The sequence below is a fragment of the Bolinopsis microptera genome, chromosome 7 (genome assembly GCF_026151205.1).
Source record: "Bolinopsis microptera isolate Bmic1 chromosome 7, MBARI_Bmic_1.0, whole genome shotgun sequence".
NCBI classification, from domain to species: Eukaryota; Metazoa; Ctenophora; class Tentaculata; order Lobata; family Bolinopsidae; genus Bolinopsis; species Bolinopsis microptera.
Window position 1 is genome coordinate 19,938,727 of NC_087078.1, and position 25,279 is coordinate 19,964,005.

Below are 25,279 nucleotides of genomic sequence, written 5' to 3' on the forward strand. Positions count from 1 at the left end.
ACTACTACACACGACGACTATATCAAATTGCCGTTAGCCATATAGATGACGCTGAGATGTCTCTTCTTAGCCTTAAATAAAAGCAAGCTCACAATCTTTCCCATCGTCCCGAGAGGAACCCAGAACAACACATAGTCCCGAGTCATATCAGCTGCGTGGTTGAAGTTTTCCACATTATATGTCTTTTGATGTTCCCATGTAGTGGTTTTCCATCCTTTATAATGTACAAAAAATTAACGGTACACTTATAAGTAGGGGGAAATCTCTACGATTAGTGTGGTAGTTTCCGCGACCCGATTATCATAGAGGGCTAAAACTGAGTAAAACACAATATCGAAAATGAGTCGATTGTTCCTTATCGAAAGAACGGGCATATCCAAAAGCCCGACAAGTGTTCCCCCGGTTCTCCCTCTCCTGGTGGTCCTGTTCTCCCGCTCCTGGTGGTCGCTGGTTCGCTTCTCCCCCCGGTGTCCAGGTTTCTCCCCCTCCTGGTGCTCCTGTTTTATCCCTCTCCTGGTGGTCCCGTTCTCCCTCTCGGGGACCGGTTCTCCCCCTCCGGTGGTCCCGGTTTCTCCCCCTCCTGGTGTCCTGTTCTCCCCCTCTCTGGTGGTCCCCCGGTTCGCCCCCGCCTGGGTCTGGTTCTCCACCCCCTCCTTGTGGTCCTGTTTCTCCCCCTCCTGGTGTCGGGTTCTCCCCCTTCCTGTGGTCCCGTTCCCCCCCTCCTGGTGTCCTGTTCTCCCTCTCCTGTGTCCGCAGGTTCTCCCGCACCTGGGGGTCCCCTGGTTCTACCCCCGGTTGGTTCCTGTGTCTTCCCCTCTCCGGGGGTCCTGGTTCTCCCACTCCTTGTCCGGGTCTCCCCCTCCTGTGGTCCTGGTCCCCCCTCCTGGGGCCTGGTTCTCCCCCTCCTGGTGGTCCCTGGTTCTCCCCTCCTGGTGTCCTGTTCTCCCCCTCCTGTGTCCCGGCGCCCCCCGACTGGTGGTCCTGGTTCTCCCCCTCCTGGTGGTCCTGTCTCCCCTCCGAGGTGTCCTTCTTCCCCCCTCCCTTGGGTCCTGTTCTCCCCCTCCTGGTGTCCTGGTTCTCCCCTCTGTGGACCTGGTTTCTCCCCTCCTGGTGTCCCTGTTCCCCCCCTCCTGGTGTCCGGGTTCTCCCTTCCGTCCTGGTGTCCCGTCTCCCTCTTCCTGGTGGGTCCGAATCTCCCCTCTCCTGTGGTCCTGGTTCTCCCCCTCCTGGTGGTCCCGTTCACTTCGCCCCCCGCCTGGTGGTCACTGGTTCTCCCCCTCCTGGTGACCCTGTGCTCCCCGCCTGGTGGTCCCGTTCTCTCCCTCTCCTGGTGGTCCCTGGTCTCCCCCCCCTGTGGTCCTGGTTCTCCCCCTCCTGGTGGCCCGGTTCCCCCTCCTGGTGGTCCCCGGTTCTTCCCCTCCTGGTGTCCGGGTACTCCCCCTCCTGTGGTCCTGTTCTCCCCCTCGGTTTCCTGGTTCTCTTCTCCCCCTCCTGGTGGGGCCGGGTCTCCCCCTTGGAGGTCCTGGTTCCCCCCCCTCCTGTGGTCCCGTTCTCACCCCTCCTGGTGTCCCTGGTGCGCCCCCTCCTGGGGTCCTGGTTTCTCGCCTCATCCAGGTGGTCGGTTCTCCCACTCCTGTGGTCCTCGTCTCCTCTCCCGGGTTCCCTTTCTCCCTCTCCGGTGGGCCTGGTTCTCCCACGCCTGTGGTCCTGGTTCTCCCCCTCCTGGTGGTCCTGGTTCCTCCGCCCTCCTGGTGTCCCTGGTTCTCCCCTCCTGGTGGTCCTGTCTTTTTTTCGCCCCCCCGGTGGTCCCAGGTTCTCCCCTCCTGTGACCTGTTCTCCCCCTCCCTGGTGCCTGGGTCTCCTCCCCCTCCTTGTGTCCCGGTTCTCCCCCTCCTGGTGGTGCCTGGTTCTCCCCCTCCTGGTGGTCCTGGTTCCCCTCCTGGTGGGGTCCTGTTCTCCCCCTCCTGTGGTCCCGGTGCCCCCCCTCCTGGGGGTCCTGTTCTTCCCTCTCCTGTGGTCCTGGTTCTCCCCGCCTGGTGGTCCTGGTTCTCCTCCCTCCTGTGGTCCCCGTTCTCCCCCTCCTGGTTCCTGGTTCTTCCCCCTCCTGGTGTCCTGGTTCTCCCCTCCTGGGTCCCTGGTTCTCCTCCCCCTCCTGGTGTCCCGTTCTCCCCCTCCTGTGGTCCCGTTCTCCCTCTCATGGTGGTCCTGTTCTCCCCTCCTGGTGGTCGCTGTTCTTCCCCCTCCTGGTGTCCCGGTTGTCTCCCCCTCCAGTGGGTCCTGTCTGATTTGGTATTTCAACATAATAACTTGTTTCAATGAAATCTTTATTTTATATATTCTACATGTATCAAACGGTTTATTTTTTTATTGATGATCATTTCATTAAATGTATTTGATGTTTAGTGTTTAATTGTGAACACAGCACTAATTGCACTTAAACTATTGACTCATTTCACAGAGACCTACCTGATTGCCTTAGAAGATAGATAAGAAAAGTAGCTACCTGTGTTGTGTACCAAAAATCGTACAAAGACACGACTTGGTATCACTCCATGGGCTGCAGCGTGCTATGCACAAGGAATACTTAGCTGCTAACACACTCAGTCTATTCTGTTTCTCTAGAGAACTCCGACGGAACATTGGAAAAGGAATTGCCAGTACCTTGGATCATAGTACCAACCTGAATTGAGGCTATGAATGCCAGAGCACTAGCGTCATAAACCACCCACCTTCAAAGAAAAACTGTCAGATTTGTAGCTTTTAATGAAGAACAGAGCAGAATCCCCAAGGATCCCACAAGAGTGGAAGACATTGGAAAGACATTCTGAGCAATATGAGGAGTAGCCTGAGGGGGACGGGTCACCTCACGACATACTCTCCACAAAGGACTCAACTTCTTTAAAAACCCCCTTCCTGGACCCCAAACAGGCCTGCTGAAGTTGGACCTCCCATATGTGACTGCAGATGAATCCTCTTCTAAAATCCGCCCTGTAAGTGCCAAACAAACTATACATGATTAAGTAGGAAGCTTATCACCTTCTAGTACACTTGTGCTACTGGCAAAACGACTGTTAGGTGCCAGTGCTTACCAAAGCGGCCATCCTTTCTATCTCAATACATAGCCACTCTGCAGGTGGAACTTAGCTTTCATCTTACTCCCAGAGTGATGACTAAGCTCAGACAAACATGCGGACTCTACACTGAGATCATAATATGCGACCCTTTAATTGTCTATATGAACAATCTGTAATCTGTTTATCTGTATGAAGTTGTTGTTTTATAGATAAATAGTTTAAATAGTTAATAAGAATTTACGTATTGTTATATGATAAATTGTTCAAAGATATAATGTAAAGTACGTATACAGCAATTGTAACACCATTCAACAATATCTTAATTTAATCATAACTAAGATATTTTTTTAGTGAGTTGACCGTGGCTTCGGGAGACTCTGGTTCTGGGGTTTCTGTTCTGGTCGGTTCTGGTTCTGGTTCTTCTGGTTCCGGGGTCTGTTCTGGTTCTGGTCTGGTTCTGGTTCTGGTCTGGTTCTGGTTCTGATCCTGGTTCGTTCTGGTTCTGTTCTGGTCTTGGTTCTGGGTTCTGGTTTCGGTGCTGGTTCTTGGTTCTGGTTCTGGTTCTGGTTCTGGTTCTGGTTCTGGTTCTGGTTCTTGGTTCTGGTTCCTGGTCTTTAGCGGCAAGCTAACCGGTTCAGAGGCAATTTTTCGGTGTCTTTTTTTCAAATCCTAGAGTTTGTATGCCGAAAAGTTTGCGACAGTTACTCCAAGCTCTGTTTTGCCAGAGGCTCTAACAGTTTCGTGATATCGGCGGGTAAGTGACCGTGCAGCCCGATGTATTTTCCTATGTGTCTCTAGACTGCTAAGTGCATAAGGCTTCTGTCCAAGATGTTTGGGTCCCGTTGAAACTTAAAAAGAAGACTTGCTGTTCTTGTCTGTGGTATTGGGTAGCAGACAACTCCATTCCTCGCGTGCTATAGGTTACATCTGTAACTAATGTTGTTTTTCAGCCTCGACGTTGCCTGAAATAGTTGTCTTCGTGAACAATCATTGGCTTTCCCCCGGGATGTGGTTTAAAACTTCTAGAAGGTTCGTGCAGTTAAGAGGATTCGCCAAGTTGATATAAGCTTCAAGGGAAGGTTCGATCTAGAAGGGTTTATTGGGGATAGACTAGGTAGGGAAATGTGAATAGATTGAAATTTCGTAGTATTTCCATTGCTAACGTTGTGTGAATTTGAGAATGGTCGAATTATGATGTCTCCTGTCGTCTGTTGAACGTAGAAGTATCGATAACGAGTTACTCTACAGTACGTATGACATGCAACATTTGAGATCATGTCAAAGTTATGGTAGCTCTTGTTGTAGACCCCCAGCAGCCGGGACAGAATCAGAGGATGAGAGCCACATCCTCATGGACAGTAGCCGATCAAATAGAATAGTCAAAGATAGTGAACTCTAACTAAGCACTGTAAAATACATTTTTTTTTGGCGCGAATTCGCCGCGATTTTCGATGTTTTTGCCGCGAATTATGCCGCGATATTTCAAAATTTCCCGCCGCGAATAGCCGCTAATTAGCCTAGTTTGGCATGTCGTGGCCCGCGATGTTGGCCAAAATAAACGCGAAATCCTTTTGTCCCTGTGGTACTTTAACCCATAGAAAACATCACCTCGCCCTATTTGACACAGCTTGCGTATTGCAACGAGGAATCGCTAGCTACAGCTATTCTTAAGAAAACCTCTAATGCTGGAGTCATCGCATCAGAGAAGCCAGGAGCCCCACAATAGACCATCAACCTTGCCGACTTTGTTGGGAGACAAGATTCACGACGTTCTAAACGACTGGTTTGTGTCTCGACGGACTTTTCGAAAGGAGACAGGTTGCCTCTGAAAGCCGACTATAATAAATTAAAATTGCTTAAACATTATATCGTCAACAAAATGATTCACAAACGGGCAATCGCCCGATGACTGATTACAATTCTATGATCACTATAACTGAATCATCCTTTAAAGAACTTGTTCAAATCGTTGAGGACCATAGTCCTAAATTTTTTCGTCACTTGTTCTAGAAAAAGGTTTAAGGAACGTCCATAAATTACCAGTATTTCGTACCTTTAAAAGTTGCTGTACCGTACGTACTTTAAGCCCAGTACCGTACGTACTTCTCATTATAGAACTTATCCAATTGTTTGTTATTCTCATTTATTTTGGTATTTCCCATCAAACAGCTTTGAGCTTTATATCAATTGTCTCAAAATCACTAATTTAACTACTTTGGAGCAAAATTAAGTGTTTCTACCCCCACTAATATGCACTTGCTACCCCAAATTGACGGTTCACGCGAGTCTCCATGAGCAATGGTTGGGACGCGACCGCGCCTCAAAATGGAGGCGCGGAGACATGTTGATGCTAAGGTCGTAGAGACATGAGACCTTGACTAAAGTTAACCTTTTTATCACATTTATATTACACTCCATTGCTTTCAGGGCCCTATCTAGACATTTAAAGGTCAAAAACGGCAATTTTAAGAATTTTACCTGTATAAGGGCCTCGAAAAATAAGGGCGTGGCCTGTGGAGGCACAATCCGATGGAGTTGAGCCACGAAATTTGTCAAGGCAGTTTTTTAGCCAAGGCATCTACTAATAAGCTTTGGTAGGGAGCGATTGGAGCAACTTTGGGTTTTTTGAACCGACCTAACTAGCTAGGAACCTGCACCGACCCTACCCCACCCCACTAGGAATCTGCACAGACCCTACCCCACCCCACTAGGAATCTGCACAGACCCCACCCCACCCCACTAGGAATCTGCACAGACCCCACCCCACCCCACTAGGAATCTGCACAGACCCTACCCCACCCCACTAGGAATCTGCACAGACCCCACCCCACCCCACTAGGAATCTGCACAGACCCCACCCCACCCCACTAGGAATCTGCACTGACCCCACCCCACCCCACTAGGAATCTGCACAGACCCCACCACATTCCACGACGGAGTTTACACTGATGAGAACAGAAAGTGAACCCTGCAATATTCAGCACTGTCCAGGTAAACATCATGTTGCACAAACGTGTCACCCTTTTAGTTTTGATAGGGAAATAAGACATACCGCGCTGTGATCTTGATTCAATGGTCATTATTTGGCATTCACCTAGGACAAGGCCAGTTACTTACTTGGGTTACTTGTAAGTTAATTTCATATTTTAGATAAGGAATTTTCGAAATAAAGTTTTTGACTATACACTGACAGTTTACTGTTTTTATGAAATGAAATGAAATGAAATAATGTGCTTATATCCCGCCCATATGGTTAGCAGCCGGCACAAGTGCCAGCTACTAACCATCTCAGAGCGGCTCTAAAGGGTGAGTGAAAAAGACTAGCATGAAAATGAATATGACAATGTCGTAAAAAATTTAAATTAGTCTAGGATCTTGTCCTCACAACAAATAAAATAATACCACTTCTGATATAATAGCGTCTATTCAAATCGTCTTTTGCCTTCTGTTTCATTTCCAATACCAGCAGACGGTGTTTGGTTTGCTCCTCAGTTGACCGATCTGGAGAAATGAAGACTGTTTTGTGGTGCTGACTCAGTTTCAGTTTCTTTGATTTCAATAATATCTCGTGAACATTGTTGGTGTTTGTGACCGATATTTTGACAGGTCTGGTCTTGTCGGCTAATCTCCTTCCAATCCTGACAGCTTCATAGCGTGGTTTTACTTCGATTTGTTCAAACAGTTCGTCTACTTTATCGAATAGTTTTTCATCATCTGTCTCCATTAAACCAAACACGACAAAATTTCTACTGCGGTCCTTTTTCGATACAGCACTTTGAACTACCTTTTTCAAGCTCCGTTATGTCAGTACAGTTTCCGGCGGGACCTTCGAAACAGCTTTACTGATGACCTGATCTCAGCTTGTACACTTTCCTGGACGGCAGATTTTACGGTGGTCTGAACAGATTCCAACTGCTTTGATTTGCCCTCAAGAAGTTCACTCTGCAGTTTAATCACCGAAGTTTGTGACCGAATAAGAGAGCTCTTCAACTCCTCCACATCTTCTTTCATTTTGACAGCTTCTCTGACAAATTGTTTCATATCTCTGTACACACTGTACTTGATAACTTTGACATAACTTTCTTAGTCGGTTTCCCTGGTTTTTCAAATTGTTCTGCCGAGAACTCTGATTCATCACAGTTAGAGGCTTCTTCAAGTTCTGTAATCCAAAGATGGAACTCCTGATGCGTTTCAGTCACATACACAGAGCGAGCTGACAAACGTTCTAATAATTCCATATCGTCCATGATGTACTTAACTTGTATTCAAATTATTTGTTATATAATAGTGTTGAAAGTATTAAAACAAGAAATTAACCAAGAAAAAAAAACAGATCGTGGTATTTCTCAATGCGAGCTACATTAAGATAATATTAGAATATTTTAGTATTATGCGGATATAAGACAGAGTTGTCTGGAGATGTTTGTAGTAGTATATCTTCTGTCATTGTAATATTGCTCCACAATCGTCTGGGTACCCTGCTTATCTCCCCATAAAACCTACAATCTACCTCCTCTTACAAGCTATTCACTGTAACTTCTCCTGTCTGTGACTCTCTCTGCATCCATAAAGTACCTTCTTTACCGTCGTGTTACTCCTGTCTGATTGTTATCAGGGTTGAGCAACTCTTACAAGGACAATACTATTAGAATATTGTAGTATTATGCGAATATAAGACGGAGTTGTATGGAGATATTTGTAGTATGTCTTCTGTCACACTTACTGGAGCCGCCCGTCAGTATTTAATTTAATTACAGCCTCATATTATAAGTTGGCAGTTATATTGAGTGGTTTGTTTTTGACCGTTCTTTCAAAGACTCTACGTTACTTATTTACGTTATTTCTCAGTTCTCCAATGCAGACTTTTAGCTTCTTTTTATCCTTACAATCTTTTTGCGTCTTTTTAATTTTTAACTATTTTATTATTATCAAATTCAGGCTGAGCTTATTAAATAGCTCGTACATCAACATTTTTTTATTTTATTAATCTAAGTTTACAGTTAAACTAAAATGCTTTTATGACATCATACTTTGAGCGGTGTAATGGTGGTTTAATGGTAAACTTTATTTAATGGAGCCGAAAACAAAGTTTTAAAAAATAGGATGTGCGCAATTTTCACAGTGATAAGTTAATAAATCATAAATGATATATCATGTTCCTTTATATAATTGTTAATAATTGGAGCTATCGCTAAGCAGTCAAGAAAGGCTATAAAAACTGAGCAACAAGGGGCCCTGTTTAAGATAACAACGCTCTCAAATCACTGAGCAACTCAGACATCACACAATCAAATTTTACCTGACAGAAATTACACAAGAAAGAATTAACAAAAGTAAATTTTAAAGGAAACAAGTCTGAAGTCTTCCAGACCACTACGAACAACCTCCACCTACAACATGACTGCGTACAGAACCTCGCTTCTAATACTCCTCTTTGTGACAGCTGTGATCTCGGACAAACCCCACGTTGCTCTAAAATTTGGTAATGATCTCTCAAGTTATATAATGATTGCCCCGGACATGTCCCCACTGGAGGAACAGGTGTCCATATGTGCCTGGATAAAGAAACTGAGTCCCACTTCTCTTAATTATGGAACGTGGCTTCACTACTGGACTATGACTCATAGTGATGTTATCGTTATCTCTGATAACCTTTCCTGGGCTTATCTCACATCTGGCAACACTATACCAAAGAGTCAGACTCCGGCACATTCAGAGTGGTACCATGTTTGCATTACTTGGTCTTACAGCAGCGGGAAGAAGATCCTCTTCTACAATGGCGTGCAGATTGGGACTGCTTCGTCGTCTGGACGGAAGTTCTCTGTCACAACCGGCTCTCTCGTTATCGGACAATATCATAACACCTACAAGATGGAGGCTTCGTTCAGGTCGAATGGTTACTCATTCGGAGGTGAAATCACAAAGTTGAACATCCTGAAACGAGAACTGACCGAACAAGAGGTAGCCAAAATGTACAAGTCAGGCATCTGTTCCAGCTTTGAAGAAACGCTTGAAACTGACACCCATCTTTCGTGGGAGACGCTACTTTCTGATGATACCGAAAAACATGGAAACATTGTGAAGTCAAACTTGACCTGTCCGGATCACACACACGAGCCAACCACTGGGATACCTACAACAGCTGCGCCAACAGAAGAATCTGAGGGGGGCTGCAACAACCGTTGGGCAATCCTCCGACTGTCTGAGTTCTATAATAAGGTGAAGATAATTTTATGAGTTGTAGTAATTACTAAATAATTAATCGGGGGTTTATTTATTTCATCTTGTTATACCAACAAAATGAATATATGAGGTGTGGTTTGTGATGAAGGTTGTAGGGTTGGATATTATATAAGTATATAAACCTTATTAGCTTATTATAAATAGTCACATATAATTTCAGGTAATCGAAACTGACCTACTCCAAAACTTGAGGGATATATGGGAGCTGCTGGCAGAGTTCAACGGTCACCAGATAGACGAGGCCCTTTTAGCTCACCTCATTAAACATCACTGTGGCACAGAAGAACCATCAACCGCTGAGGGACCTGATGAGACTGATGTGACCGATGAGACTGATGGTTGTCATAAACGCTGGGCTATCCTTCGTGTTTCTGATTTCTTTAATAATGTAAGAAAGGTTACGTTTAGCAGTTCAAGTTGTTATATTTAAAATGAACTTTTTAATGTAAGGTTCTTACATAATTGTAAACTGGCATTTACAATGAAATCTAAATATATATCAATTTCTGATCTTCCGATAAGCGAAATTACAAATTATCTTTAATGAGATTTTTTCAGGAAGTGACTGCCACCATGATGCAAGATTTGAGGGAAAGATGGGGACTTCTAGCTGAGTTTGAAGGGCATGCCATAGATGATAGCTTAATATCTCACCTGAAGAAACATCACTGTACCAACGAACAACAATAACTCTCGCGGTACCTTGTCATTTTTAGGTTTTGGGCGTTAAAATAAAAACGATCAAGTTTTTAATGGCATTGTAAACCTTAACACTAGAAAAATAAAAACGCTATCTTTTTATTTACCACCTGATAAAACCCAAATATTCACCACTTCTTAAAGTGATATGTTTGTCACCTTAACATATTATTCTCTCCCTGCAGATTTACGAAACCGGGAAAATACACAATAATACGCTGCTCAAGATGAGGATTATTAAGCTAGTGACATTTCTGACTTCACTGGTGACATCATGTGAACATTCTATGAACGATATACATTTTTATAATGAACTCAACGAAACAGCGTTAAGAATCTATTAGATTAATTTCTGGTTTTAATTACTTTAACTTAATCATTACGGTTCGATGAACTCTTATTGATGATATGAGGTCAACTATAATACACTGCTTCGTATAGTGTTATAAGAGTAAACAATTAAAAAAACAAGATAAAACTTATTTAGCCAGTGGAAACTTGCCCTTCACTGGTGACATAATGCGAACTTTCTCTAAATAATATCTTAGTATTAACGGCTTATGATTTTTGTAATGAACTACCTTACAAGACATATTTATAACGTACGAAATGTGGCGGTTTTCCGAAAATTTCGCCATATTTTCGGACCGCCAAAATTTCGGTCGTCGTAATAGAATCCGTCGCATTATCTTTTAGCTTATTTCAATGACTGTGCCTTCACTGCTTTATTTTGTTTCTAAAAAGTAATATCAAGTAAAATAAATAAATAAATTCTGGCATCTTGGGACAAATTATCACCACACCAATGACGAATTGAATGTCAAGCAATACAGTTTAAATTTGCATTAAAATACATGTATGTGCTAACATGAAAGTCTTAAAGTCTTAATACAGACTAAGTTTGAACATGATTTTACCGAATTTCAGAAATTTCCTTACTGCTTACTGTCACAAAAAATGATGAAAAATACCCTTATTTTCTGTGACGTCCGAAATTTGACGGTTTTTGTTCAATTTCGCCATATTTTCGGACCGCCAAAATTTCGGTCGTCGCAAATTAGGCCGCCATAAATATGTCTTGTAAGGTAAGGATATATTTTGCTTCACGTGAGTCATGACGTTAAATTAAATAATTTTTGTTTTGGAATGTGAATGAATCGATTAATATCACTATCAGTTGGAAATATTTCTCCTAAATTTCGTATCTTCATTTTGATACTTTAAACCCTTACCAGGAACAAAAGACCAACTTCCTAAATCAGTCCAATAACGTTTTAAGTATAATAAACGGCAGTAATGTGTAATAATAGTTCATAAATTACGGACCTGATTTTATACAATCAAAAAGTAACCATATGCATATTGAGTCTCAGTGCACACCCACCAAACCTTACTGGCTGCCCAGTGACCGTGTTACTAGAATTTGACTAATTATAAACAGATGCATGGCGTGAATGAATGGGAAAAGCGAGCGACCGATTTCATTCTCGGTATCATTTTGCATTTGCAGACGATCATTCAAATTAATATCATTTACTTCTGTTTGGGAAAGAAAGACACTGGCTGCGGTCCACTCTACCCAATTATGGGTTTTGGTCAAATATAATATGTTAATATATATATATATATAATACAATTTTCAACTAAGTGGCCAAACAGCACCTGTGTGGGTGAGAATAGTATTATTTATATTTAATATTTATATTTAAACCATAGACTCTGAGTTAGATTAACATAGCGTAATAGTTGGGCACCTGGGAGAGTGAGAAATGTATCACCCGAGGGGGGGTTTCAAATGCTTACGGTTAATTACGGGGGGGGGGGGGGGGGGGGGGGGAGGGGGGTTTTGATCGTTGATTTCGTAATCAAAATTTTAATTTTTTACCGATTTTCGAAATACCAATTGGACAATTTTCGTTAATTATGTAATCAAAATTTTCGTTTAGTAAGTGCTTTGCGATAATTTCATTCATTGAAAGGGAGGGGGGTCAAACCTTGATTACGTAATATAGGGGGGGGGGGGTTCGGTCTTGATTACGGTTGATTACAGAGGGGGGGGGGGGTAAAAATTGCCAAAATATTGATTACGTAATATGTGAACGACCCCTAATCACTTTTTGAACAAATTTTGCCCCCCGCCCCCCTTCCGTAATCAGTTTTACACATAGCTATTGTGTCAAAATTACACCAGCGTAATCATTTGGGAACCCCCTTCCCCCCTCGACTGATAGCGTAATACTAATATGTGAACGACCCCTAATTCCGCTTTCTTCCACGTGACAACAACACGTGATGGTCGCCTCTTCTATAATTTTGTTAATGCTTGCTTTTATGAGCATTGATATTATGCACTTTTTACATCATATTACTCCTTACCTGGGGACCTCAGGCTATTATGTTCATAAACATATAGAATAGAGATTAGGCGGAATGACAGGCTGAGCGCGGCCCAGTAAATTACTCCACACCACTATTCATATTTTCACTGTTTTTAATTCAGAGGAATAAATGTTACGAAGGGCATTTATTTCTATACAATTTTACGGTCAATCCCAGCTTTTAGTTTTCTCATGGCAAATGACACCAAGCTCAGTAAGTATATCGATTCATCATGACGATACTGGAAACTTGTGCAGGGTTACAAGTTGTCGTTGTACCATTTAAGCATTTAATTATATAAGCATGAAGACCTTATAGTTATAGTCTTTAAGTCTTCCGTAAGGGCTGCGATCACTTTTGGATTGCAGGTTGCTGGTTGCATGTCTAGGTTTTTTAATATTATATGGGGGGGGGGGGGGGGGGGGGGGGGGAAGGTGCAGGAGACCACCTACTCCACTGTCCACGATGGATGATGATTAATCACTCTACACTCGACTGTCACGTGACTTTTTCAACCCGTTCTCTAGCTGGTCCTGAACGACAATTCGAAACCCTAACCCTCTAATCTGATATTCCCAACCCTAACCCAATCCTTATCAAAAACATATGCTGAAACCCTAACCCTAACGAGAAATTAGACTAACTTCCTTATACGGTCATATCACGTGATCGAGACAGTTTTTCGCCAATACCTCGTCAGTGGAGCATTTTAACCCTATGTCATGGGGGGTGATTCGGAATCAGCGTCCGAAAATACATTGAAGTTGGTTTCAACTGTGTCTGTCGGGAGCCCTTTTACTTTTAGAACAATCTCGAAGATCGACTGTAGAGTGATTTAGCACGCTCGCTCCACGATGGCATCTGATACAATTAATACAAATTTCTATTTTACTGAACAACTTAAATTATTCATTTTATTATCGTCCCCTCTCCTACGATGATCTTTCACGTGCCTGCATCACCTTATTAAACACGTGGGGCCACCACATGTTTTCCCTTTTTGAACCAACATAAGTACTCATTGTAGTTCTTCTTTTTAAGGGGCCATCTACTAGTACTTAGGACGTCCGCCAAAATCGCAGATTTTCAGACCATCCCCCTCTCCCTGTCCGGGTGTGTCCGAATTTTGAAAACCACCCCGCCTCCCCCGGACGTACGGATTTCCAACTACTTTTAAGAGTACAAATAAAACTAACTCAAGTTGTACTTAAAATAGACAATAATACATTTAGTGTCGAACAAGTTAAGCACAGTTACATTTAACTTTAAGTACTCATTCAAAATACAGGGATCTAAACTTACTGAGTAATTACTATTAGGGGTCGTTCACATATTACGTAATCATTTTTTGGAACATTTTTACCCCCCCCCCCCCCCCCCCTCCGTAATCAGTTTTACACATAGCTATTGTGTCAAAATTACACTAGCGCAATCATTCGGAACCCCCCCCCCCCCCTCAGCTGATTACGTAATATGTGAACGACCCCCTACTATTAGTGTCAAAGAGTTTTTCAGAAACCACCCCCTCCCCCTGTCCGGATTTGTCAGGAATTCCAAAACCACCACCCTCCCTATTTTGTATTTGCCGGACGTCCTAAGATGGCCCCTGAGAAACCAGGCAATTAATTTTACTTTCCTAAAATTAATTATTTTAAATATGGTATATATATATATTTTTCAAACATTCCACTACATTGTGCAGAAAGTTGGAGATTTAAATTTTGGAAGCACGGTAGGGATAGAGATCTGATAGTGATATCGATCGTAAATACTAAAAATACTCTAGAACACAATTGTAACTGCAGTTTTACAGAACTCTAAATGCTTAATAAACACACTTGCAGGTACCACCCGTATTCACACTCAGAACTGAGTTTAGTCATTTTCCGATGCGAGATTGGGGACGGGTTCTATAAATAAAGTTAAACAAACAAGGAATTAAAAGGAGACCTGACACACACTATAATTACATGAAGTCATTAACTGTAAAATTATGCCAGTGTCTGAGGATACAATTACATGCTGGCTGACTATTAATAAATAAATGATATATATATATATATATATATTATGTGTAATAACATTAGCTTCAATACCCGCTCGCAAACCGCAGTTATGTTTTTCTTGTTGATCGTCATCATCGTCTTGCCTGCTGTTGCCTCTGATGATAAGCACTCAAAACAGTACACTGCTCTTCATTTTGGTACCTCCAGTAATGACTACATTGGATTTAATTTTAATATGGCCCCGTTCCAAGACTCCTTCTCCATCTGTACTTGGATGAAACGTGTAGACACCTCTGCCCCTTACCCGCAAGTGTTGAACTACCATGTAAATGGAGGCAATGAAATCATGATAACTTCTAACGGGCATCACAACCATGTAGGAGGTGATCGAAATTTGAATAGTAAGGAAAGTGAGTTCACAACACCTGTCGGGAGCTGGTTTCACTACTGTATTACTTGGTCACTTGGCTCGACGAGCACCAAGCTGTATCTGGATGGTAACTTGATAGGCACAGGTACGACGCCATCTGGAAGAACACTGAAAATGGGAGGAAATCTGTTCTTCAATAGACTTTCTTACAGTACAGATTCTCGTTTCATTTTCGGAGGGCAGATTTACCAGTTTAATATTTTCTCTGATGTACTCAGCTCGGTCGAGGTAAAGAAAATAGCAGAAGGTGGGCTGTGTATGGACCTTAATGAATTCTCTGGAACTAGGGCTCTGCGATGGGAACACATTTTGTCCCAATCGAGGAGTGGATCTGTAAGCGAGTTTATGATGTGTGAGTGGAAGAATAAATTAGAAGCTCGGCTGAGAGCGGCAGAAGAGAAGTTGACAAATGTAACTGGACAACTTAGCAGGACTGAGGAGAAACTGAATACAACCCTAGAAGAGCTAGGAGCCGTGAGAGGTGAGCTCGAAAGGACGGAGCGCGAGCTGCAGACCGAGTCAGCTCAGCACAACAAGACAGGGGAGCAGCTGGATACTTGCTCAACTTCCCTAACAAGCGCACTGACCCAGCTGGAGGGCGACAGAACATTCCACAACTTGACCAGGTGGGAAGTCCTATACACATCACCCTATTTCAATAAGGTGCTCCCGGAGGAACTATTCCAGAAACTGTCTTCCAGTTGGGGAATGTTGGGTAAACTTTCTTTGTAATTTATATTGCACCTCTTAATCGTATTATCACACCAATACAACCTCTGAACATAAATGTAATATGCATTTACTTTTTAAAGGGATTCATATCCTGGATAGTAAGTACCTTAGGGGAAATTTGAACGTACTTTGGACGGACTGTAAACGGACAACATTTTATATTTGAACGGACAAAAATATGAACGCTAAGGCCTCCAGCTTCCACTTAATGTCCGTGCAGATAAAGTTCGTGAAATATAAGAGCATGGTGACTTCATAAACAGACTTCAATTTAAAGTTTAAATTTTCAGGGAAGTTTGCTTGCGCGAATATAAGTATAACCGAAGGTGTTGTCGACCACTTCCTTCTGTACCATCAAGAACCAGTTTGTGACGTCTTCGAGCAAATCTCATACCCAATGCTTAGTAAGTTATACTTATACTTTAAATTTAATCTGAAACTGAGAAATGGACATAGGGGCCGCCGCCGAGGAGCATTTGTTTATTGACGAGGTATTCATTGCTAAGTTAACGATGCTAATCTAATCTAATCTAATCTAATCTAATCTAATCTAATCTAATCTAATCTAATCTAATCTAATCTAATCTAATCTAATCTAAGACAGTACAGTTTCCTTTTATCCTCACTATAATAAATAGTAATATTACATTCACGGAAGACCAATTAGACAATATTGTAAGTTAATTCTCGCAAGAGATCTTCATTTCCCTTTATGCTTTATAGTTTATACTTTTATAGACCAACTCAACAACAACATGTTGATGTAAGTTTACACCATTATAGTTATACTTACTCATACTGCCACTGGGGTCTTAGTCTTACTGGGCGGCGCTCAGCCTGTCATTCGACCGAATCTCTAGTTATGAACATAATAGCCTGGGGTCCCCAGGTAACATTGTACGTGCGAGGTTGAGTTTTAACAGTCTCTAATTTACAGTAACTTTTTTCAGGACAGTTTGAAAGAGTTGAATGGACTAAAAATATAACTGATCACCTTTAAGAGACTCACCATGTGAGACTATGAGCGATACGGAGAGCTAACTCACCAAGTGAAATACGGACAGCAACAGTCCACACTCAACACTCAACACTAACAGTAGTCAACAGTAGTCAACAGTAGTCTTATTACTATTATGACTCAAGGCTAGGAGCAATGAACTTTTTGTTCTTGCGAGCGATCATGATTTATATCTCTGAAAAAGCACATTCCTTAAATTTCGCGCATTCAACGTTGAACGTTGCAATGGATTGCAACGTGCGTCAACGTTTTACATTTTATTATTGCAAATATTTAAAAAATTTCTACATTTTAGGGGCCATCTACTTAAGACGTCCGCCAAATTCGCAGATTTTCAGACCACCCCCTGACCCCTCCCCCTGTCCGGGACCCGGGTATGTCCGAATTTTCAAAACCACCCCTCCCCCGGACGTCCGGATTTCCAGCTACTTTTAAGAGTACAAATAAAACCAACTCAAGTTCATTGAGTAATTAGTGTCAAAGAGTTGAAATTAATGGAAATTTTTCGTTAATTCTGCCAAAATTTCCAGACGTTCGGATTTTTAGAAACCCCCCTCCCCCTGTCCGAATTTGTCCGAAATTCCAAAACCACGGCCACCCCCTCCCTATTTGCCGGACGTCCTTGGTCCTACTCCTAGACGGCCTAAGTAGATGGTCCCTTAGCAGATTTGATATCACGAGATATATTTTATACTATTTGTTATTTTACCAAAACCCATAATCATGGGTAGAGTGGACCGCTGCCAGTGTCTCTCTTTCCAAAACAAAAGGAAATGATATTAATTTGATTGACCGTTCTCAAATGCAAAATGATACCGAGAATGAAATCGGTCGCTCGCTTTTCCCATTCATTCACGGCTTACGAATTGTAATAATGAATAAGTTTCGATTGATTACATCAATCAGATGCTGTAAAAATCTCTTTGGGTTGCGTTCGGGTCGATACCTAGTATTTCGGGGTAAGGGTGGTAGTTATTACTTATTGAATTAGCTGAAGTTTATTGAATCTTTATTGCCGAGTACAGCTGCCTTTGGGTAGTTCTTCTTAATCTATTACAATTGTAAATGAATGGGAAAAGCGAGCGACCGATTTCATTCTCGGTATCATTTTGCATTTGAGAACGGTCAATCAAATTAATATCATTTCCTTTTGTTTTGGAAAGAGAGACACTGGCAGCGGTCCACTCTACCCATGATTATGGGTTTTGGTAAAATATCATCTCTTTTTGATTATAATGCCTGGGTACTTTATAAAGTCGAAATATAAACTGATATCTTCATTAATAAGGAGGAAGTTTCAACGATTTCGAAATTTTTCCTTTAAAAACATTTCCTTGTGTTTAGGTAAGCATATCGGTCGATCACTGACTGAATATGCCACTTAATACTCATTCAAGTTGGCATTAAATTCATATATAATGACATTAAACTGTCGTGGCAAAGCAGAATTTGTTGGAAATCACGAATGAGCAAAATTCTCACCTTTCGCACGTGCAAACTTTGAGCGGACGTTGCGTGCGCATCCGATATTGAATCGCCGTAAATTTTTGCATGTAATTGTTTTATATATAGCTTGATAAGCATGCAAAGTTTCAAAGTATTTCAAGAAGAACTGTAATCACAACGGCACTCTAAAGTTGACAGAAAATGACGAAAACAGCAATTATCAGTGATTTTAGCAATTTTCTATCAATTTGGGCGTGTCCCCACGTGTGCAACTTTTCGATTTTCAACTTTAAAACTAGCCTTATGCACAATTTATACCTATAGGAAGCAGAACTGAGCTCCAAAACCCAAGGCATGGCCCAACACCAGAGAATACTAAATCGCAAAATTGACGTTTTTATAAAATAATTCTTCAAAAAAGCACAAACTTCAATGACAAATATCTTTATGAAGGAGCAAGCTAGAAAAACTTTCCGGTAGATTTTCAGAATGCTTGAACACTTATCTAAGATGAAAATTTCCTCAGATTTTGAATACAATTACTTTTTAATGTTGTAAAATCATTTTTAAAAGTTATTACTTTGTCAAAAATCAAGTTTAAAAAACGGTTAACTTGATGACGTCATCAAGGGGTGTTCATGACGTCAAATAATTTGTTTATACAATGTAAACTAAAGTGTAAACAATTATTTTCAAGACCTGTGGTAGGAAATGGCTGTACCTTTTATACTTTTGAATCTATGGACAATTAAATACAGGCTACAATTGACTGGCAAAGCGTCTATTCCTGAATATATATATAATTATATAATAAATAGTTGTTGTTTGGTTTCCCAAAGAGAGTGCTCGACTGCAGTTAAGCAGGAGCATTATAATTCGAACAATTGAAACAAATCAAATTGGCGGGCAAACGATCCGTTTCATGATATGTATAAAAACAATACCAATCATCAGTGCCAAATAGAATAATGAATTGTAGCGCTATGACATGTTGCTCCTTTATAAAATAATTTTTATCGATCATGAAACATTTTCAAAATTATCAAAATTTACAAAATTTCCAAAAAAACAGTTTATTGTGTCCGTCCCAATTTTAAAATTGTCTATGAAGTAAGGTAGTAAGATATCTTTGGCTTTTAAAGTTGTAAACTGCGTTGGCCTTCGTGTAGTGGTAGAGGAAAATTCTTTACTGATTCCGTGAAGCTGGTAGAATACGGATCCTAATTCTACCAGCTTCACGGAACTCAGTAAAGAATTTTCCTCTACCACTACACGAAGGCCAACGCAGTTTACAACTTTAAAAGCCAAAGATATCTTACTACCTTACTTCATAGACAATTTTAAAATTGGAACGGACTAGGCTATCCACTCCGATAATCGTTACCGATAATTATCTCCGATAATTCGTTAAAAAAGGTTATCTGTTTATCTAGATAAAACATGTTTTTATCGGTATAAAAATTCACTAGAAATTACCGAAAAAACTACTAAAATTTTAAAGAAATATTAGTGTTTTTTGCCTTCCCAAGTAATCCAAGAAACAGTCCCAAACGTTTTATAGTATGATAGAAGAGGTAGTTTACTTAAATGTGAGCTTAAGAGGTTTATTTACATTTGTATACCTATGGAACTGTAGAACTGTAGAACTGTAGAAGTCTAGAGAAAGTTATTGACATTGTTATCTTGAGGCTAGGGTGCTGGCGTTCTACCTTACAACCATTCTGGAGACAGGAACGAGCATGTTACTGTTAACAAGAGTCAAAAATACCGGCAGGCGGCAGGGCACTCAATTAAATTCCGTAAGTGTTCTAGGCGTGAAACATTGTCTTCAGGAGAAGGAATCTGTTGCTCCAAGTTATCCACAGGATAAGGAAACGGTTCACTGAATCACTTTAAATGTTTTACTGTTTCGAGGAGAATTGGTATTTGTTGCACTACTGTTCTCAAGAGAAGGATACCGGTGGTTTACTGTTTTGAAGAGAACTGGTGCACTACTGTTCTCAGGAGAAGGAAACCGGTGGTCTAATGTTTTGAAGAGAACTGGTGCACTACTGTTCTCAGGAGAAAGAAACCGGTGGTCTACTGTTTTGAAGAGAACTGGTGCACTACTGTTCTCAGGAGAAGGAAACCGGTGGTCTAATGTTTTGAAGAGAACTGGTGCACTACTGTTCTCAGGAGAAGGAAACCGGTGATCTACTGTTTTGAAGAGAACTAGTGCGTTACTGTTCTCAGGAGAAGGAAACCGGTGGTCTACTGTTTTGAAGAGAACTAGTGCGTTACTGTTCTCAGGAGAAGGAAACCCTTGGTCTACTGTTTTGAAAAGAACTGGTGCACTACTGTTCTCAGGAGAAGGAAACCGGTGGTCTACTGTTTTGAAGAGAACTAGTGCGTTACTGTTCTCAGGAGAAGGAAACCGGTGGTCTAATGTTTTGAAGAGAACTAGTGCGTTACTGTTCTCAGGAGAAGGATACCAGTGGTCTACTGTTTTGAAGAGAACTGTTGCACTACTGTTTTCAGGAGAAGGAAACCGGTGGTCTACTGTTTTGAAGAGAACTAGTGCGTCACTGTTCTCAGGAGAAGGAAACCGGTGGTCTACTGTTTTGAAGAGAACTAGTGCGTTACTGTTCTCAGGAGAAGGAAACCCTTGGTCTACTGTTTTGAAGAGAACTGGTACACTACTGTTTTTAGGAGAAGGAAACCGGTGATCTACTGTTTTGAAGAGAACTGGTACACTACTGTTCTTAGGAGAAGACAAACCGTTGGTCTACTGTTTTGAAGAGAACTGGTACACTATTGTTCCCCGGAGAAGAAAACTGATGCTCTAATATTTTCAAAAGAAAGGAAGTTGTACTTTAGCAAGATTACTGGTAAACAGTAATAAAAGTCGACAATCAGTTTTTGTGAAATTTGGAAAACATTTTGGCTTTGGCCTTCAGCAGAAAAATTATCGGTTTTATCGGTTTTATCTAGATAAAACCTAAATTTTTATCTGTTTATCTAGATAAAAGATTTCATACCGATAATGGATAGCCTAGGACGGACACAATAAACTGTTTTTTTTGGAAATTTTGTAAATTTTGATAATTTTGAAAATGTTTCATGATCGATAAAAATTATTTTATAAAGGAGCAACATGTCATAGCGCTACAATTCATTATTCTATTTGGCACTGATGATTGGTATTGTCTTTATACATATCATGAAACGGATCGTTGCCCGCCAATTTGATTTGTTTCAATTGTTCGAATTATATAATTATATATATATGTATCACGACAATCTATCGTAAAACAGGGGTTCTAGAAAACCCATTTCCCGATGCTCCTGAAACCTGAAACTTTTTTTGCAGTCGATTTGGGCAACGTCTAGACGCCCTGAAAAATTTCAGATCTCTAACTCAATTTTAACATGGTTTTAAGGCACCTGAATATGGCGATTTTGGGTTTTTTACCGAATTTCGTATAACAGTGCTGGCGAGTATTTTATGCAAATTTCTTAAAAATCTCAACATAACTATTTTTTATTCCTGTCATCTTTGACATCAAATTAGAATGTTTTGAACTAAAAATAAATCTGCTGATCGACTTCCGATGAGTCTTAATGCCTGAAAAACTCCTGCCGGAGGCGGCGGCCTTCGGCCGCCGCCTCCGGCCGGAGTGCACGCTTCGCGTGCACGAAAGAGGCTTGTAACGTGTACCAAAGGGGGTATAATAGTAAAGGGGGTATAATAATAAATGGGGTACATAGTATACCCACAATAAATGCAACGGTCGTGCTTGCCAGCACTGTGATGATCTGATTCCGAGCTATAAATTTAAATTAAATTGAATTAAATTGAGAGTTATATATTAATACAAGTCTAGTTACAGTATTCCCACTCCATGACCATAATACAGTTTTTAGGACGAAAATCAGTTACAGTAGACCGATATATAAATAAAATCAAAATTTAGATTAAATTAAAATTAAAATCTATATTGACAAGCTGTTTTCTTCAGTCAGTGCCGTAGTGAAGGGGGGAGCAGCCTGACGCCTTTACAAGCTCTTCGTGATTGTACAAAGTCTGAAAGTAGTGTTTTAGTTGGAGCTGACCAGAATTTTAAATTTGCCTTTTTATTCTTCGCATATTCACCACAAATTTTCTTCATATTGCATATTTTCACCCCATATTACACAATATGTACTGCATAGTACTGTAGTGTGTATGATAGAACAGTCTATAAGTATATGCTCGAACACTCTACGCACCTAAACTAATAATTTCCAAATTTTAAGTTTAACCTGAAAGCAGTATGAAACCGTATTACATATATATATATATATATAATCAATAGGCTTACATACGAACATATTGACATGGGTATAGAGTTGAGCCTGTACGGAACCTAGTAGTTTCAGTTCCTTGTTTAACTTGCCGTACAGCAAGGACATTCACTACTTTAGCCCGGCGAGGCACATAGCTCACTCCACAACTCCGTGTCAAATGTTTCATATATACAAGCCAAGAACACAAGATATATCCTTGTGTGTTTGGGAAGCGCTCATTACCGGTCATTACATCATTACTGATGCAGTCAGTATCGGTTTCTTACCTTGCCGTCAAATGCGAGGTAGGGAGTGTAGGTAGTCTCGGCTATTCTCCCCTTGTACTTCTTGATCTCGTCGTGAGTGTAAAAGTCGTTTATCTCGAACAGCTCAATATCTTCTTCTGTAACTCCTGCACGCAGTCACGCAATGTCACTATTTATTGAAATGGTTTTTACACATGATGGATATGAAACTTCCGCCTAATTTTAAGGAATTTAATTTCTACAAAATAGTTAATTTAAAACTTAAATACGGAGAGGGGAGGTTATATTTGTTTTACTTAATATTTAAACGATCCCTAAGAATAAGATAAAATCCCGCTATATGCACCAAGCTAACTTTACTAACCGACTTCTTTGAGGCAGTTTTTAGCATTGAAACAGTGAGGGCATCTTGTCTTGGAGAGAACAAAGTATTTCTTTCCCTTTGATCTTGCAGTTCCCTCGTCCACAAAGTCTATAGCTGCTTGTTTTATCTGTTGCAGGTAACTAGAAAAAGTGTACAATTATTAGAAATCACCAAATGAGTCATGATTACTGATTAGCTGTTGACTAACTGGAGACTAACTAATTAACTAATTAATAAGTTAACTTATTAGTTGTTGAATATTAATTGGAGACTGACTAATTAATTAGTTAACTGGAGAGAGTACTTACAGGTAGTATCTTTAGTTAACTGGAGAGTGTACTTACAGGTAGTATCCTTAGTTAACTGGAGAGAGTACTTACAGGTAGTATCCTTAGTTAACTGGAGAGAGTACTTACAGGTAGTATCCTTAGTTAACTGGAGAGAGTACTTACAGGTAGTATCCTTAGTTAACTGGAGAGAGTACTTACAGGTAGTATCCTTAGTTAACTGGAGAGAGTACTTACAGGTAGTATCCTTAGTTAACTGGAGAGAGTACTTACAGGAAGTATCCTTAGTTAACTGGAGAGAGTACTTACAGGTAGTATCCTTAGTTAACTGGAGAGAGTACTTACAGGTAGTATCCTTAGTTAACTGGAGAGAGTACTTACAGGTAGTATCCTTAGTTAACTGGAGAGAGTACTTACAGGAAGTATCCTTAGTTAACTGGAGAGAGTACTTACAGGTAGTATCCTTAGTTAACTGGAGAGAGTACTTACAGGAAGTATCCTTAGTTAACTGGAGAGAGTACTTACAGGTAGTATCCTTAGTTAACTGGAGAGAGTACTTACAGGTAGTATCCTTAGTTAACTGGAGAGAGTACTTACAAGTAGTATCCTGGGATGGCTCCAGTTTTGTAGGCAGCCCTGACCCCCTGTCCAGTATAGTAATAGTGTCTGGCCTCAGTGTAGCCTCCTACAAACTGAGGGAGGAGGGAGCTAGGAGACGATCAAGTTATTCAAAAGCAAACAAATGGCCTGTCTTATCAATTCATGTACAACACAAGTTATTCAAAAGCTGAAACAAATGGCCTGTCTTATCAATTCATGTACAACAAAAGTTATTCAAAAGCTTCTGAAACAAATGGCCTGTCTTACCAATTGTATGTTTTCAGACCCTCTCCAATTGTTTGTTCTTTATAATTTACTAAGCAGCAAGTATCTAAGAGATTGTTGGTTATTTGGTACCGACCTTCTTGTTTGCACAAGGCTAATCATGTTGCTGATAATACCTTCTTGTTGATGAAGATTTGAGGAACTGTTTTCATCTGGCTGTACTTGCAGTAAGCGTAGTTTATAATTTCCATCTTGTTGTCCATAGTGTCCAGTTCATCTACCTCAATATCACTCTCGTCAAATCCTGCGTATTTTAAGTGTTACATCTACCTCAATATCACTCTCGTCAAATCCTGCGTATTTTAGGTGTTACATCTACCTCAATATCACTCTCGTCAAATCCTGCGTATTTTAAGTGTTACATCTACCTCAATATCACTCTCGTCAAATCCTGCGTATTTTAGGTGTTACATCTACCTCAATATCACTCTCGTCAAATCCTGCGTATTTTAAGTGTTACATCTACCTCAATATCACTCTCGTCAAATCCTGCGTATTTTAGGTGTTACATCTACCTCAATATCACTCTCGTCAAATCCTGCGTATTTTAGGTGTTACATCTACCTCAATATCACTCTCGTCAAATCCTGCGTATTTTAGGTGTTAATCAAATATATATGATATCTTTATAGCTCAATCGCGCCAAATCAAAACATTTGTCCATTCATCAAGTAAAGCTGAATTTTAATGAGAAGTTTAAATAGAAGTTTAATGAGATCTTATAGTTATATTTATAACATATAACAGTGAAAGTTGAAACTAACCCATTTTCTGGATGACACTTTTGGCTCTTGTACACCATCCACAATAAGTGAGGCCGATGAGGTAAACCTTGCTGCCGGCTATCTTATCTTCAACATGCTTGGCGGCAGCTGGGTCGAGGTTGGAGCAGTCTGCATCCCATTTCAGGTTACTGCGGGTGTTACTGTTATTTATTGTTATTAGGGCCGGGTTCCCTGTCCCTCAGAGATTACGTAAGGTCCAGTTCACCATAATACTACTGATAACCAGCATTAGTGGTAATATTGCATAAAGTTACGACTATATAATGAATTGATCCAGTTATGAGTTACTTACTCTAAAGTTATGAGTTACTTACTCTAAAGATATGAGTTACTTACTCTAAAGTTATGAGTTACTTACTC

The 25,279-nt window shown here is 40.8% G+C and overlaps 3 protein-coding genes across 3 annotated transcripts in view; 1 reads left to right on the forward strand and 2 right to left on the reverse strand.

Moving 5' to 3' along the window:
• Positions 1-245: 245 nt before the first annotated feature.
• On the reverse strand, positions 246-7,321 carry LOC134818793 (collagen alpha-1(I) chain-like). Its single transcript, XM_063828438.1, has 5 exons — positions 7,135-7,321; positions 3,435-3,681; positions 2,662-2,729; positions 1,557-2,281; positions 246-677 (listed from the first exon to the last, which is right to left on the reverse strand). Exons 1-5 carry the CDS (start codon positions 7,319-7,321, stop codon positions 246-248), a joined length of 1,659 nt encoding a protein of 552 aa, XP_063684508.1.
• A 7,463-nt stretch (positions 7,322-14,784) lies between these two features.
• Positions 14,785-16,774, forward strand: LOC134818907 (uncharacterized). Its single transcript, XM_063828618.1, has 3 exons — positions 14,785-15,546; positions 15,854-15,967; positions 16,514-16,774. Exons 1-3 carry the CDS (start codon positions 14,946-14,948, stop codon positions 16,561-16,563), a joined length of 765 nt encoding a protein of 254 aa, XP_063684688.1. The 5' UTR covers positions 14,785-14,945; the 3' UTR covers positions 16,564-16,774.
• Positions 16,775-21,985: 5,211 nt separating this feature from the next.
• The window catches only part of LOC134818794 (uncharacterized), a 3,672-nt gene continuing 378 nt past the window's right edge, over positions 21,986-25,279 (reverse strand). Inside the window, exons 2-7 of the mRNA XM_063828439.1 lie at positions 24,899-25,047; positions 24,251-24,378; positions 23,847-23,941; positions 22,963-23,102; positions 22,620-22,744; positions 21,986-22,090 (exon numbers count right to left, since the gene is read on the reverse strand). Of these exons, the coding sequence (XP_063684509.1) occupies positions 22,022-22,090; positions 22,620-22,744; positions 22,963-23,102; positions 23,847-23,941; positions 24,251-24,378; positions 24,899-25,047 (706 nt within the window). The 3' untranslated portion in view covers positions 21,986-22,021. The remainder of the gene's footprint in view (positions 22,091-22,619; positions 22,745-22,962; positions 23,103-23,846; positions 23,942-24,250; positions 24,379-24,898; positions 25,048-25,279) is intronic.

Coding starts and splice junctions, on each gene's coding strand:
- LOC134818793 (XM_063828438.1), bottom strand. CDS start 7,321: ATGGACGATATGGAATTATTAGAACGTTTGTCAGCTCGCTCTGTGTAT. Junction 3,682..7,134: donor AGTTATGTCAAAGTTATCAA/GTACAGTGTGTA, acceptor GCTAAAGACCAG/GAACCAGAACCAAGAACCAG. Junction 678..1,556: donor CACCAGGGACACCAGGAGGG/GTGAGAACGGGA, acceptor ACCCGACACCAG/GAGGGGGAGAAACAGGACCA.
- LOC134818907 (XM_063828618.1), top strand. CDS start 14,946: ATGGGAGGAAATCTGTTCTTCAATAGACTTTCTTACAGTACAGATTCT. Junction 15,547..15,853: donor TTCCAGTTGGGGAATGTTGG/GTAAACTTTCTT, acceptor TTAAATTTTCAG/GGAAGTTTGCTTGCGCGAAT. Junction 15,968..16,513: donor AATCTCATACCCAATGCTTA/GTAAGTTATACT, acceptor AACTTTTTTCAG/GACAGTTTGAAAGAGTTGAA.